Source organism: Myotis myotis, unplaced genomic scaffold, assembly GCF_014108235.1.
Source record: "Myotis myotis isolate mMyoMyo1 unplaced genomic scaffold, mMyoMyo1.p scaffold_m19_p_2, whole genome shotgun sequence".
Taxonomy (NCBI): domain Eukaryota; kingdom Metazoa; phylum Chordata; class Mammalia; order Chiroptera; family Vespertilionidae; genus Myotis; species Myotis myotis.
In genome coordinates this window covers 50,876,968-50,894,430 of record NW_023416324.1, presented here as the reverse complement: position 1 = coordinate 50,894,430, position 17,463 = coordinate 50,876,968, and the positions used below count along the sequence as shown (strand labels likewise).

At 37.2% G+C, this 17,463-nt stretch overlaps 1 protein-coding gene across 1 annotated transcript in view; it reads left to right on the top strand.

Moving 5' to 3' along the window:
* The window catches only part of NEGR1 (neuronal growth regulator 1), an 885,164-nt gene that overhangs the window by 558,194 nt on the left and 309,507 nt on the right, over window positions 1–17,463 (top strand). Inside the window, exon 4 of the mRNA XM_036351917.1 lies at window positions 12,829–12,960. Within this exon, the coding sequence (XP_036207810.1) occupies window positions 12,829–12,960 (132 nt within the window). The remainder of the gene's footprint in view (window positions 1–12,828; window positions 12,961–17,463) is intronic.

The following is a 17,463-nucleotide window of genomic DNA, read 5'->3' as shown; positions in this document are numbered from 1 at the left end:
AGTTGGTTTGGTGTGTTATAATTTTAAAATATTACTGGATTTGTTTACTATACATTTTAAAAATATTTGTGTATATATTTACTTTTTCCCTTTAGTGTTGTCTTTAGTATTGATATTAAGATGATGCTAGCCTCATAAAATGAATTGAGGAGTTTTCCATGTCCATTTTCAGAAAGAATTTGTGTAAACCTGATATTATGTCTTCCTTAAAATCTTAATAAACATGACCTTGGAGGTTTCTTTGTGGGTAATTACAAATTTAATTTCTTCTAATTGCATGGATATTAAATATTGATATTTTGTATTTTTCTAAGTCAGTTTGGATATTTGTGTATTTCAAGGAATTTGTCTATTTAATTTAAATTATTGTGTTAAATGATAGGAAGTTTTTCTTAATATTTGATTAGTAGCCATTCATTTTTTTCTTATAACTATAGTAATACCCTCTCTCTCACCTCTGATATTGTCAATTTGTGTCATCGTTCTTTATATTCTTTATTAATCTGGGTAAGATTTATCCATTTCAGTAAACTTTTAAAAGAATAGATTTTGGTTTCATTAATTCTATTTTGCCCATTTTTAATTTTACTTAAAGTTAGGTTTTATTGGTTCTCTTTCTAGCTTTGTAGGGTTGAAGCTTATGAGATTAATTTAAAATTTTTATTCTTTTTTGTTGTCTTTCCATTGTATTCAAGCTTGCATAGTTTTAGATAAAACATCTGCAAATTTCTTATTTCTATTTTTTTGTATGCAGTGTGTATTTTATATCTGGCCACTTGTTAGATTTCTCTCTGGTTTTCAGCAGCTTAATTATAAAGTGCCTTTGAGTGATTTTATTTGTGTTTATACTGCTTGAAGTTTGTAAGATTCCTGGAGTTGCCATTTTACTGTATGCATCAAGTTTAGAGAATATGTGGCCTTATTTTCTTTAAATATATTTTCTAGCCCCTTCATAGGATCCCAATACATACAGTCCTCGGGTTACGGGGTTTCGTGGTTACGTCGCCATCTCCCATTTATTTATATATATAAATATATAAATATATAAATATATAAATATATAAATATATATATATATATATATATATATATATATATATATATATATGCTTTATGTTTTTGGTTTTTTTTTATTTACCATAAGTAAAAGTAAGAGGTTGTTATCTTTCTTTTAATTTTTTTTTTACTGTTTCACGTCATTGCTGCTGTGTATGTGTTCCATGTGGGTGACGTAGGTGCTTATGTAGGTGGGTTCCACTTTACGACAGCGAAAATCACGTTATGTGGCACTGTAGGAATGGATCTCCGACGTAACCCGAGGACCTACTGTATCCATATATGAGAACATTTTATACTGTTCCACTTATTACTGTTTGTTTCATTATTAGTATTTTTCTCCCTTTGCTTCAGATTGCATAAATATGAGATACTCTTGCTATGCTCTTAAATTTAATAATTTTTCAGTATCTACTGTGCTGTTGATTTCAGCAAATTAATATTTTATTTGAAATGTTTTGTGTCCCTATATCAAAAATTTTCATTTTTTTCTATTTCCCACTTATCTCATTATATTCATGTATTTTCTTTAATACTTGAACATAGTTTTAATAGCTTGCTACTTTAAAACCTTTGTCTGATTATTCTATCATCTCTATCACTCCTATATCTCATTCTGTTTATTGATTTTTTCCCCTTATATGTTCAGTTTCCTGCTTCTTGGAATATACAGTAATTTTTATTGAATATTGGACCTTGTGTTGCTACATTGTTGAATGTCTAGATATTGTTTTGATTTTAATGTATTGGATTTTTTTCTCATAGGAAGCTGCATTGTTTAAAGATAAATTTGGTCCATTGAACCTTGCTTTTAAAATTTAAAAAGAAGTCTATATAAGTCTTTAGTTTTGTTTTTTGTTGTTTTTTGTGTGTTTTTTTGTTTGTTTTTTTACCAGCCCTACTACCTAAACATGAGCCCTCCACTGAATGCTCTGGTACTTGCAGGAGCCTCCCGGTTCTTGATGGTCAGAGACCAAATGTCTACTTTCCTTGTCTGACCTCTCAGAATTCTCCTACTTACACACTCATTCTTCTTTCTCCAACTTTTTTGGTGTTTCTTCCTATGCATGTAAAGCCTTGGCCTCAGTACATGCAAGGAAACAAATGTAGATTCCTGTAGCTGGTTGTGTGGGTTTCTTCTCCTTAGAATTCTGTACCACTACTTCCAGGGCCCTTGGCCTGCCTGTATTCTAATCTTTCATTGTTTAGCTCAATGGTATCATTGGGCTGTGCTTTCCACCTCTCTGAGCCTAGGGTGTGAAAGTTGCTTTCAGATAGACAGCCATGGAGCTCACCTTGGAGCTCACCTTGTTTATATCATATGCTGTGAATGTGTGAAAAGTTCTTTCAAATAATTTATCAATTTTTCTAGTGGTTTATAGCAAAAAAGGTAAGTCTGGTCTTTGTTCCTAAATGTAACTAGAAGCAGAATTCCAGAGTTATCTGTTTAAAAATATTCAAATGTATCATACTCTTTTGCTTATAGTAGTGTAATTCTTCCTCAAGTTATAAAATTCAAACAAATTCATTAAAAATTGTACAAGACCTTAAAGGCTTTGCTCTCTGCTGACAATACCAGCCTCACCTCTACCCATTCTTGCTAAATTAATGCTCTGACCTAACCAAACTTTTAAAATTTTTTATATTGTTAAAATATATTTTTATTGATTTTTAGCGAGAGAGGAAGGGAGCAAGACAGAGAGATAGAAACATTGATGAAAGAAAGAGACATCAATTAGTCGCCTCCTACACTCCCCCTACTGAGGGTTGAGCCCAAAACCTGGGCATGTGCCCTGACTGGGAATCTAACCTGGGACCTCTTGGCTTATAGGTTGACACTCAACCATTGTGGCATACTGGCCAGGCCAAACTTTTAGAATTTTTACTTGAAATTATGACAGCACAATTATGATGGCATAGCATCTTATATTTGTCTCAAATATAATACTTATTTCACTTTATTGAACTTGCCTGCTTATATTTTTGCTTCCCCAATTAACTATTCGCTTTTTGAAATGGAAACAATCTTGTTCACTGGTCAGAGATTCTCACATAATTAATATCTATTGAATGGAAGGAAAGAATGCAGGCAGGAAAGAAAGCAGCAATTGATCAGGAGCTGAATTGAGAGCTTTCCTTCAGTGCTATCTGGTGTACTATGATAAATTATAACAACAAAACAATAAAAACCTTGAGCTTTTAATCACTGGTTGCATTTATTTGCTTCTGATACCTTTGTTTCAATCATTTAGTATATAATTTCCATAATTTCATCTAACCATACACCCTCCTCTTATTGCTCCTTTAAACCCCACTATTTCTGTGCTCTAACAAAACTTCCCAGAATCATATTACCCATTAGATTTGTGGTACATTCTCATGAAAATAACTTGCTTCAAAGGAATGTCTTATTAGATTTATTTTTCCTAACTTCACTCATATTTTCAGAGGTATTAATAAACTCAACAACTTTATAACTAAGGCCACTTATTTTTTCCTGCTGTCTTTGAAAATTATAAACAAATTAAAATTTTTATATGCAAGTAGGACTGCCAAGTCTAGTGAAGAACTGTGATAGGCAGAATAATGATACCAAGGAAGGCCATGCCCCAATCCCTTGAACCTGCGACTATGTCACCTTACATGGTAAAGAGAATGTGCAGATGTAATTAAGGATATTATCTTGGATCAGGCAGGTGGACTAAATTTAATACATGAGTCCTTAAAAGTAGAAGAGAAAGGCAGAAGAGTGGCTCAGAGAGATGAGACTGGAGGCAATAGAGATTTAAATTAGGAGAGACACTTGACCCACCACTTGCTGGCTTGGAAGATGGAAGAAGAGGGCTGTGATCCAAGCAATGAGAGTAGCCTCTAACAGTGGTTCTCAACCTTCCTAATGCCACGACCCTTTAATAGAGTTCCTCATGTTGTGGTGACCCCAAATTTCATTGTTACAAATTGAACATAATTAAAGCATAGTGATTAATCACAAAAACAATAGGTAATTATATATGTGTTTTCCAATGGTCTTAGGCAACTCCTGTGAAAGGGTCGTTCAACCCCCAAAGGGGTCGCGACCCACAGGTTGAGAACTTCTTTTCTAGAAGCTGAGAATAACCATCCACCAAGGAAACGGGGATCCCGGCAATACACCTGCAAGGAACAGACTCCTCCCAACAACCTGAAGGAGCAAAACAAGCCTCCAGGAAGGAAGCTTGTACTGCTGACACTTTTGTTTTAGTTCAATGAGATCCTGTATCATTTCATGTTGTTGCTGTAACAAATTACCACAAAGTCAGTGATTAAAACAGCACGAATGTATTACTTTACACTTCTGTAGGTCAGAAGTCTGGCACCAGTCTCAGCAGGTTAGAAGCTACGTGTTGACAAGCTGCGTTCCTTTTTGTAAACTCTAGAGGAGAATCAATTCCTTGCTGTCATCTGAGGGCCATTCCCGGTTTTAGAGGCCGCAGCTGTCCTTGCTTGGACCTCACTTCCTCCATCTTCAGAGTCAGCCATAGTGACTTATCCCGTCACATCTCTCAGTGCACTCTTTTTTCGTCCTGTCCTACTCTTACGGACACATGTGATAGATTGGACCCTTCCAAATAATTAATTGCCCATCTCAGGGTACTTGACATTAATCAACTCTGCAAAGTCTTATTTGCCATGCAAGCTAATAGAGTTGCAGACCCCAGTGATTAGGGTCTGGATATCTTTGGGGGACCCATTATTCTAATTATCACAGGCCTGTGCTGTGTTTCTGAACTAAATACTAAATTTGTATGATTTTAAACCAGTAAATTTGTGGTAATTTGTTATAACAGCCATAGAAAACTAACACAAGACCAATAACATCATTCAAAAATTAAATTAATAACTATATATTACTTTATAGTTCTAAGAGCAACGATTACATAGACGTGACCTACTTTAGTGCATATAGAGAATAAGCATGTTTATTATCACCATTTATAAAGTTAATGCTAATGTGGCATTTCAGTGATATATAGATCAGGCATATAGGTTTTGAAATTAGTTCTGAATATCATATCTGTCAATGGGCTCATCAGAAAGAAATGTAACCTCTTTAAATGCTAGTATCTGTACTAATAAAAGGATAATGTGCTAATTAGGGCAGACATCCATCCGGACAAAACCACAGTGGCTGCAAGGTGTGGGGCTCATGGCAGCCATGGGTTCAGGCAGCCGTTAGCCTCAATGGCTGCGAGGCCTGGGGCTCAGGCCTCGCAGCTGCCCTAACCGGCAGTGGCAGCAGCAGCAGGTTTATGAGGGCGGCACCTTCCCCTGATCAGCCCAGTCACCTCCTACAGAGGACATCCCCTGAAGGCTCCTGGACTGTGAGAGGGGGCAGGCTGGGCTGAGGGACCACCCCCACCAGTGCACAAATTTTCATGCACTGGGCCTCTAGTCTTATTATATGTAATGAAATTTACCTCATATGTATACCTAAGTTTAACTGAGGAATTCATAATAAAATCATTTAGCACGATACCTTACACACAATAAGGAATTAATAAAAGGTATATGTTATTTTTATTTATGGTGATGTGGTTAATCATTATTTAAATAAGAAGATTAATTTACCTTTTCTAATGAAATGTCAAATTTTCTGAACTTTCTATTGTTATCTTTCTTTAATCATATAGTCAACAAATATATAGAGTCCATAATAAACATGGAATATGTTGAGGCTTTTTATATCACAGAATTTACAGTGTAACACAAAACATATTTTAAAAGTTACGAATAATTAAATAAGTAATAGGAAACATGTACATAACACATAACATTAGTGATATATATATATATATATATATATATTATAAACATATGACATGAATCTACTAGACTGTGTTGTGAGTAAGTCATGAAAGGTTCCTCTGAGGAGGTAATGCATAAGCAGAGACCTGAAGGATGAGAAGCAGTGATTAGGGTGAATTGAAGGATAAGGTGTTTCAGGCAGCAAGAATCAAGTGCATAAAGATAAAAAAAAGTCCAGAGAGATGCTATCTCACTCAGCTGACAATTCCCTTCACAAACTCAAAGCTAAAAGCCATCTTTGAATATTGTTTTCAGATCAGAGACTATTCAAGGATGACTATATATATATATATATATATATATATATATATATATATAATATATATAGTGAATATTATATATATTCACTATATATATATATTATAATATATAATATATAATATCTACACTAATAAAAGAGAAAAATGGTAATTGGCATACAACCGATATCCTTTTCATTGGCTAATCAGCAAGATATACAAATTAACTGCCAACTAAGATGGCAGTTAACTGCCAACAAAGATGGTGGCTAATTTGCATATTGCAGGCAAGATGGTACAGCGCCATCCGAGAGCGGGTTGGGGGTGTGAGTGCCAGCGGTTGCCCGGAACCTGATCCCGCCGGCAGACCCGGACGCGGGCCGGCGGTGCGGCTGCGGCGTCCGACCGTACTCACGCCCTCAACCTGCGAGGTTCAACTCCTCTGGCTGGGTTCAACTCCTCCTGGGCGGGGGGCGGAGCCAGCAATCAGAGGGGGCTGGGGGTCCCCTGCCCAGGCCTGATGCCTGGGCCAGAGGCATCAGGCCTCGGTGGGGGGGCGGAGCGGGGACTGGGGGGATATGATGGTCCCCTTGCCCAGGCCTGAAGCATGGGTCAGAGGCATCAGGCTTGGGCGGGGGGGTGGAGCAAGCAATCAGAGGGAGATGGGGGTCCCCTGCCCAGGCATGATTCCTGGGCCAGAGGCATCAGGCCTGGGCGGGGGTCAGAGCAAGTGATGGGGGGAGATGGGGGTCCCCTGTCCAAGCCTGACACCTCTGGCGGAGGCGTCAGGCCTGGGCAAGGGGCCGATCAGGCGATCGGAGGGTGATTAGGGGTCGACCCCTCTGGCCGAGGCATCAGGCCTGGGCCAGGAGCAGAGCCAGCAATCGGAGGGGTCTGGGGGTCCCCTGCCCAGGCCTGACGCCTGGGCCAGAGGCATCAGGCCTGGGCTGGGGGCAGAACCAGTGATGGGGGGAAATGAGGGTCCCCTGCCCAGGCCTGACACCTCTGGGTGTCAGGCAGAGGTGTCAGCCCTGGGCAAGGGGCCAATCCTGCGATTAGAGGGTGATGGGGGTCAACGCCTGAGGGCTCCCAGTATGTGAGAGGGGGCCGGCTGGGCTGAGGGACACCCCCACCACCACCCAGTGCACGAATTTCGTGCACCGGGTCCCTAGTATAATATATAATATATAATATATAATATATAATATATAATATATAATATATAATATATAATATATAATATATAATGATATATGATATATGATATATGATATATGATATATGATATATGATATATGATATATGATTATATGATATATTATATATGATATATAATATATGATATATAATATATATTATATATCATATATCATATATCATATATCATATATCATATATCATATATCATATATCATATATCATATATTATATATATATAAAGAAAGGAGAAAAGTGGAGTGAATCAAGAAGGTTAAATTGCCCTTGGGCATTCAGACAGAGAGGAAGTGACCCCACATGAGATTAACTGTCAACTCCACCTACAGATCTACAGGGCAATGTGTGTGCTGATCTCCTACAGCGGTATGAGAACTGAACTGGTAATTTCTAATAATGCTACTTGACTGACTTTCTTACTTTAACTTCTAGTTCCCTTGAATAACCTGTTAAGACAGAAGCACTAATTCTCGAATATAGTGACTTCTCACCATGGAAACAATATTTATCTAAATTGACCTTCCTGGCATGCCTAAACCTGTGCATTGTAATAACAGCTAATGCATTTTTTAATTCCTAGGATGAGTTCTAAGTGCTTTAATTCCATTAACCCAATTAATCCTCACAACATCTATATGAGGCAGGTTCTGTTATCCTCACACATCTCAGATGAGTAAACTAACCATTAAATTTCTTGTAAAATATATCTATAAATGGCAGAGCTGGGATTTGAAGCCAGATAGACAGTTCTAGAACCCACATCCCTAACTTCTCAGTATGGTACAGTCCGTAGAAGAAATACTTGCAGGATACCAAATATGCTGGTGGATAATAGGCTAACAGAAAATAACAATCATAAATGTAAATAAACCCTTTGAAGGATATTTTGAGAATTCACTTGCAGGTGACCATTCAGTAATAAATGGCTATGAGACCCTAACAAAATATACTCCTGCAGTAAAACCTTGAAAAGTGGATGACTCCTTCTGAGCAAGGGTTTTGGAAAACGATTGAAAAAACTCTGCAAATCAATATACAATCATTGACCTGAGTATATGCATTCAGAGACCAGTAACTGAGACATGGGGCTTCTAGAAGTGGTTTGAGAATTACTTAGGAGGCAAAATTTACAGGACACAGTGACTGATGGCTGTGGGCACTGAGATAAATATATTGTCAAAGTTAATAAGGAAGTTTCTGGCTTGAGCAACTGGGTGATGGTCAAAGCACTCACAGGCTTGGAGCACAGGAGGAGCTGCAGAGATGGCAGGGAAGGGCAGGCTGGGTTGAGTGTGTCGACTGTGAGATGTCGGTGAGTCATCCAAATGGAGATGTCCGGTTAAATGTATTTAAGTTTCAAGTTAGAGTTATAGACTAAGTAGATCAAGCAAGGGTTTATCAATACATAAATAGTAATGAAATGCAAATGAAAGAACAAGATCCCCTGTAAATAGTGTCCTCAGTGAGGGGAAAAAAAAGTCAGGACTAAATCAATATTTAAAGGATGTGAAACAGTAAAGGATTTCTCTTGAAAAAGTGAAAGCAAATGATCAGAAAGATGAGAGGAAAACTCATGAAAGATGATGTCCTAGAAATTAAGAAAAGCAAGATTTATTTTGTCAAATGTTTTGTTTTTTTTTTCCTGAAACTTATTAGTACTTTGTAGAAATTTGATGCTGTTGCTAGCAATTTTTATGTGCAACATAAAGTATGGTTCATATGACTTATCAAACCATGAAGCTAAGTCTTAATACCCTTTTCGTGGCCACCATAGCAATATTTCTGGCCAGGTTCTTATAAATCTGACGAGAGAGATTTTATAAAGCATAGCTACATCCTATTTTTTCAGCTTTCCTTTTGAAAATGGTGATAATAGTGGCATTATTAAAAGCATGGGAAATCTTTTCAGTTCTTCATTTTTTGAGACAAGTCTACCTCTGCCTGGAAGAGACTACACACAAAAGAGAACTATTGTTGAGAGTATAGGCAGTACTTATCCCTTTTTCTTCAAATCGTATTGAAAGTTTTTGTTAGTCTTTATGATTTTGCAAAGGATCTATGAAAACTGTAGTCTGTTCTCACCATGGCCATCACCTATCACTTCAGGATGTCAGCAAAGATGGCAATGCTTTGTAAATTCCTTTTCCTTCTCCTGGGCTCAGAAAGAGAAGTGACAACTTCTTTGAATGTAAGTGTTTAGTTTTGATTTTCTGTGCTCTTATCTTTACAGGGCTTTATTCATTCATTTTATAAGTGTCCTTATTTATTTACTTAAATATTTACCAAGAAAAGGATGTTTCAGGCATGCCCCTGGGGCTGAAGACACAGAGATGAACAAAACAGAAACTGTCACTGCACTCACAGAGATTGGCAAAATCTGTGACCAGAGAGGGCTGCCGTATTTCATTGACATTTATTTATATTGGTATCCTAGAAGATAAGAAAATATTGCATAATGTTTTTATTTTTCATCTAAATTTATAAGAGCACCCGAAGGTATTGAATACCCTCGTAAACACTGTAAAGGCTTGGTGTTGGTGATGGTCCTCATGTCTCTAACTCCCTATATCACTCAGTCTTGCTCTTTACCCTCCCGTTGGGGAAAGTAGTTGGGCTACATTGCATAGACTGAAATGTTCTTTGCATTTTAATGTACTATGCTCAAATCCTCTCCCCTTGTGTCAGGAGTGATGGAAAAAGAGGCAACCCAGCCAAGTATAAAAGATGATTGGTTTCCTGGGCTCCACAAGTAAGGTGAAAAATTACTATTGGGGAAAATAGGACAATAAAAACCAGAGGCAGCCAAGCCAAGTACAGACAACTAGGAAGCTTCAGAGTTTGAGTCCTGATGGGCTACTCCAAGTTTCAAACCTGAAATTTATGCCTGGTGAGATCAGACTGAGAAGACAGCAAGGAAGAGTTCAGGATAGAAACAGAGCTACTTGTATAAACACAAGAGAATACTTAGAGCACACATATAGGAAGAGCTAATGCATAGTATGTTGAATGTAAGTGAGAAAAATAAAGTTTACCATGAAGTTATGCTTCCCCCCACCCCCCCGCCCCATAAGTGTCTTTATATTAGTGCTATATTACTGATGGTTAGTGTTGGCAATACCATTCATTCACAGGTTCTATAGGTATCGGATTAAGAAATGCATACACACTTACTGCTAATTCTGGTAGTTGTAAATAGGGACATTGTTCTTTGGTGGAGTTGAGAAAGATCCCGAAATAGGGTTAAGTAGATTGTGTAGTAAGCTCCAGAGATAAACACTCACTAGTTACAAATGGTGTTCTTTGGAGTTGGCTGATGTAGTGGTTCTGACACTGGAGATATCTTTGTTGTACAGCTTATTATAGTTGCTTTTAATCTTTCAGAGCCTTTTTTATTTTTTCCTGGTAGACATACCTTTCTAATGTGTTCCTTTTTATCCTTCAATACTTTAAGAACAATTGTTCATATATCTACAATGTTTAAACAGCAAAAGGCAGTAATACAGAAACTCACACACACCATATTTAATTATTTATTTAAGAATTAGAAAATAGTTGATTATTCAAACAGGTATAATGTACATTTTTTTTTATCAAAAAATTCATTTTGGAGGATACATTTTTTAAAAATTATCTCAGTACACAAAAATAGAAATATTCAAGTAACATTTTAATGCTGAAAATAAGTTAGGCCTTAATAAATTTGTTTTCACAATGTTTTATAGTAGGATACCTTTAACGTGATTGGCTTCATTTTTCATTGCTATCCAGGTTAATTCTGATACAGTATATCAGTTCTTCCATACTTTAATTTCCATTTAATATTGTTCTTGCATTAATTCAAGTTATACTTTAAAAATTCTAGGATGTGATTAAGGATTCTGCCCTCCCTATATTTTAGTAGATTTTACAGATACATATAAGCTTAGATTATTTTCATTAACAAGAGTGAAAATAAGAGAAGAGGACGGGAACAATAGAAAACCAATCAATGTTTTACTTGTATATTGGAGTCAGGTAAGGACACTGGGTGGAACCAAAAAAGTGATTAGAGAATCAGATTTTAAGTATATGGACTTTGAAGACAACTTGTGCTTTTGTAACTTTTCTTCTTATACCTGAGATAGCTTACCAGCCAATCACCATCCAAGTATAACACTCCTCTGTCTACACTTCATGATTAACCAGAAAAAAAAGAAGTAATGCCTTAATAATATACATCCTAAACACTCCAGGTTGCAACTAACAAAGTCTTAGTAACCTAGAAGGCAGACAGAGCAGCAACTGATTTAGGGCCAGGTAACAGATCCCACAGGAAAAAAATAAAAGTGTTGTTGTTGTTTTTAATTGACATGGATTTTAGATTTGGAGCAGCATAACTAAATTTTATTTTGCTTCATTCACATAAAATTCAATATTCTTACTGGTTGTATAACATACATTATTAGAATAGTTTTGGTGACAAAGTAAGATGAACACAAAACTATGGATGATTTTGGAAACAGACCATTTAATGGAATCATTGTTTTATTTTCCAGTTTTCTTTGGTATGCCTTGAAATGTGATTTTAAAAGGCTTGTCCAAGAAGGGAGAAGGGTCGCAACCTCTTGAAATTCACATTTCGTTTGCCATGATAATCACAGCCTTTCCCGCCCCATGTTTCTGTGCTTTCAAATAAATAAAAATTCCATTATTTCAGAAGGCATAGTTCTTTTTTTCAATCTAACTCATTGGGGATATTCTTTCACCTGTGATTATGTCTTTATATTTTTAATCTGCTGCAGTTTTTAGTCAAATAGGATGTTTTCCTGAAATATTAAAAATAAAGATAATTTAGTGTGCTTTTAATGACCACTATAACTTTTCTTTTGAGAGCCATAAAGATTTTTTGAGGTTTATGGTGTGAGTCATATATAGTATATAAGATGTACCTCTCTTGAAAAAAATTTAATAATTTTGGAAACTGAAACATAATAATGATTTATTATATCTCTCTACTATTTTCAAGCCATCTGACTTGAAACACTGAGAATGAGATTTCCCCAAAAGGAAAGTAACATTTAGCTAGGTTAAGTGTCAGGTTGCTAGCATACAGTGTATAAAAGTCAATATGAACCAAGTGGTATTAGCGAACTTCATCTGCACTGCTAGGAGGTTGTTGAACTCAATTACAGAAATGTGCCAAGCTCTATTTGATGCATGACAAGGTTAGGAGACCACAATCAATTAAAAAGAACACATGTAGATCCTATTCTGGGGAAACAGTATTGTTATAGTCCCCTTGTTCGGTTTTTGCTCTTTTTTCTCTGACGTTTCCTCTGAACACAGGAGAACAAAGGTTTTAATAATTGCCCAGTTTCATTTGAAATTGTTTTGTCACCAATATCTAATAGGAAGACCCAAGTTTGTTGTTTTACTTGAATGAAGCCTCAGGTGGCTACAATTAAACATGCTCTAATTTTTTTTTTTCTTGTAGCCAAACCATTTGAAAACGGACAGTATTTGGACATTTATGGAATCACCAGGGACCAGGCTGGAGAATATGAATGTAGTGCAGAAAACGATGTGTCATTCCCGGATGTGAAGAAAGTAAAAATTGTCGTAAACTGTAAGTCCCATCAACTTTTATCAAAACAACCTCAGAGAAAAAATGCAGTCTGAGATTTATGTTGCTGTTTTTAATAGTCTATTGATAAAGACCACCTAATGATGTGAAAAATGCATATATGTTAAAATATTGGTCAAATTGTTTTATGTATCATCAATTATCCCCAATAATCTCATCATCATTCAGTTGAATGTGCAGATGGAAATATTTCCTATATCCCCCAAGTCCCTGCCATTCTAAACGGTGGTATCCCTACCTCTAAAGCACTGCAGACACATGGTGTTTTCGTCATTCTTGGAGCTTTCATCTGTAGCTTGTTTTGACTTAATGTAACTGTGAGACTCCTAATCAAACCTGATGGAAATGAAGTGTGCAGGTCAGTACTCAACAAAGAAAGCAGTTACTGTGCTGCTCCTATTACTTAGGTTATTTAATTTAAAAAACATGGAGAAAAATAAATTTTCTCATAAACATCATTATTAGGAAGTTGATGTAGTGAGAGATATCTGCAGAACTATCAATGTCACTATCCATGCTCTTCCTTTAAATGCATCTCAAACTATTGATGTAAAATATTTTTCATTAACACCCTATTTTATACCTTATGATTTCAACAGCCATAACTGAAATAGTTTTTTAAAATTTATCTTTATTGTTGAAAGGATTACAGATGTTCTTTTTCTTCCCCCATTGACCTCTCCACCTCACACTACCACTCCCTGACTTCAACAGGACAATTGTCTGTGTCCATGGGTTATACATATCTTACCTAATAATAGACAAACATGTAAATTGACCATCCCTCTGCTATGCTCACCAGCCAATCAGGAGAGTATGCAAATTAACCCAGCAAAGATGGAAGTTAATTTGCATGCATAGGCACAGAGTGGCAGAGTGAAAACTGAAGGCTCTGGCCAGAGTGAAGGCCTGGGTCCTGGATGCCCAAGGAAAACTGGTACTGGCAGCCAGGGGAAAGGAAGGCCTATTGCACGAATCTCTTCATGCAACGGGCCTCTAGTATGCATATAAGCTCTTTGATTAATCTCTTCCTGCCTTGCCCCTCTTTCCTCTGAGATTAGTCTGTCTATTCCAAGCTTTCATGTCTTTGGGTCTGCTTTGCTCCTCAGACAGCATGGAGGGACCTGGAGAGTATTATGCTAAGTGAAATAAGACAGTCAGAGAAAGACAAGTATCACATGATCTCACTATCTGATGCAATAGTCTTGACTTTTAAAAATACCCACTTAGTATTTTCCTCAAAAAAATTTGCATTATTTAACCTATTCAAATAAAGTACTTTGAGGGTACTAGTATTTTGCCAAGTGAGTACAAGTTATAGCTTTCAGTTTTTTTATTCTATTTATACATCTTGCTATTGGTGGATATGTTAATAATTAATACAGTATCATACCATAGATCAGAAAAAAAATTCCAAATATATGCCAAAATTTTAGAACAAAGCAGTTTTTTCATATTAACACATATCTTTCCATTTCATGGGCCAAAAATAATTATCTAAATACCCCTGACAGTAGAGCATCTGCCAGGTCAAATCACTGCCATAAAGTAAGATTTGTCAGTGACTAATCTATGCATTTGGGGTTGAACTATTTCTGTGAGACTGAGCAAAGGTGCAGAATTTTTCATATATGTCCTGCAGACAAACTTTAGATTTATCCAAGAAGCTCATTAAAAATGGAAAATTTATGTTTTTCCACATCAACCCTACTGAATCAAAATCCTTGGCGTACACAGCCTGCAGATCTGCATTTGTAATAAGTAGCCATTGAGTCTCATGACTCCAGTTGCAGAGGGCTATTGCTCATCCCTCCTGAACTCTCTAAAATTAGAGGTAAAAAATCATGACTACTAACCATATTTATCTGAGTGTTAGTCTACTGATTTTATTGTTGCAGTGGTAGGAAGAGAAGTAAGAAATAGAACTGCTATGGAAGTAATATATTTAGCATTGAGTACAAAGAAATGAAAAGGTGGGGTAAACTGTTAAATTAGCAAGACACCTAGCCCAGCATGGCATCCCACTCCAAAACCCCAGACCCAGGAGGGATGTCTCCAGTGGGGATGGCATTGAAAATCCAGCTGCTGTAAGGATTCTCATGGCCCATCCTCCATGGAAAATCCACATTTCCCTTCGTACTTACACTTTCTTTCTCATCCTTTTTATCCCGCCGACTTTAGCTCATTGTCACTTATTATTTAATTTGATTCTGTGTTTTACACACACAGGGAGACCTTAGACTAAGGAGGCAGAAATTTGAGAGAAACTGAATTGAAAGATTTAGAGATGACTGACCAAGCAATGAGTCATCATCTATAGGATCTGGGTGGAGAAGAGAATCCTATATAATAAAGAGGTAATATGCAAATTCACCATCACTCCAACACACAAGATGGCCGCCCCATGTGGTCAAAGATGGTCGGCAAGGGAGGGAAGTTGGGGGCGACCAGGCCAGCAGGGGAGGGCAGTTAGGGGTGACCAGGCCAGCAGGGGACGGCAGTTAGGGGGTGATCAGGCTGGCAGGCAGAAGCAGTTAGGGACAATCTGGCAGGCAGACAGGCGAGCATTTAGGAGCCAGCAGTCCTGGATTGTGAGAGGGATGTCCGACTGCCCGTTTAGGCCCGATCGGCAGTCGGACATCCCTCGAGGAGTCCCAGATTGGAGAGGGTGCAGGCTGGGCTGAAGGACACACACACACCCCTGCACGAATTTTGTCCACCAGGCCTCTAGTCCTTATATAAAACAGAAGGACAGAAACTGGGGACACAAGATGCTGAGAACAGTGAAGGACCTGCCACAGTTTCATGTACATTGGCAGGAGACAGAGAGAAAGGACAGTTTATTACTCATAGCAACAGCAGTAGGCAGAGTATTGTCATCTTGCAGCAGTCCCATAGGCACCACTCAGGGTGATACAATGAGGGCTGGGTGACACCTACATGCCCAGTTTATGTCATAGCTGAGGTTGCCTGAGCTTAGGGAACTTGGTATGTGTTTTGTGTTTTTTGTTTGTTTGTTTGTTTGTTTTTTATAATGGCAGCAAGCAAACCTGCCCTTTACCACAGAGGGAGCAATTATCTTTATTATACTGGACTGTAAACAAACCTGCCCTTTGCTCCATAAGGAGAGCTACTTCTTCTGTCTTTGGAGACTGTTCGCTCTTACACACATTTTTGAAAAGACAGCTGGGAACAAAAGCTGTCAGTGCCTCTGCTCACAAGACATGCAGAAACACAAGAGGCCCCTGGGTAATTGTTTTCCAGCACAGGATGGGAGCAGGAAAGTTTGAAGCAGGGCCTGGAGACATTTCATCAGCAGAAAAGTGTGCTTCAGGGCCTTTCTAGCGTGTCAGACACCTAAGGATAGGTAAGAAAGAAGACTTTGTTAACCAACTTTACCTTCAGAAGGGAAACAGGAAAGAAAAAGGGAAAGTTAGAATAAAAGTAAAAGAGGTTGCTTTTTAAAATCAGAACACAAGAAAATTTTTTTATTTTTTAAAGAACTAATTTCAGTTAAATTATAGTCAGTCCTAAGTGCAAGTCATGGTACACACATGATATTAACATAGCTCACACTAAAAAAATGGACCCAATAGAACTTTTAATAATTTCAAACAATCAACTTTGTCTTCTGCTCCTTCCAAAATTATACTTAAGATAGCCTACCTTTTCCTAAATGTACCATGAAGAATTGTATATAATACTGATTGATCAATTGCATTCATATCTATTGAATCAGTATTTAATGTAAGAGATGAGTTCTGTTCAGATTTCTGGTCAAGACCTAAATTTTGCCTTTGTTTGGAATAGTTACGTCACACATATACCAATGATGTCTAAGTCATGTAGGTGTGTGAGTGTATGTGTGTAGTTGTTCCTAGTTATGAGGAGGCTTGAAAAGTGTTAGTTTTATGAACTTATAAGTCAAAAAATTGAGCACTATCGAAGGATTTTACTGGGATGATTTCCCAAAGGAAATGAGCCAAGCCCTACTGAGCAAACTCTATTTTGTCAATGATCACACTTGAGTAGAGTGGTTAATGTTACCAGCACAGAACTGCTCATCCCCAGACAGCCCCAAGAGTCCCTGAGGATAGAATTGTGCCAGGTTCAAGGCAGCCATCCTGTTCATCGTTATTAATCAATATCGATTGTGCTTCTATAACTGCAGTCGCTTTGTGACATAATTTGAAGAGAACTTCTGTCCTTTTCCCCAAATGGGGTTCAAGATGAAATATAATAATTTTTATAAGCTCTAATAAACTTAGTTATGTGTTAAGTCAATTTGAGAAAGAGATTTAGGTTCCTTGCAAGTTAGAGATGTTTGATATTAACTATTTATCTAATACTTCTGCCATATTCACTGTATTATAAAACACACACATATAATAAAAATAACATCGTATTTGCCATATAAAAAATAACATCATATTTGACACTCTGTTATGTGAGTTTCTATTCAATTCAATCAAACAGCTGTGTAGT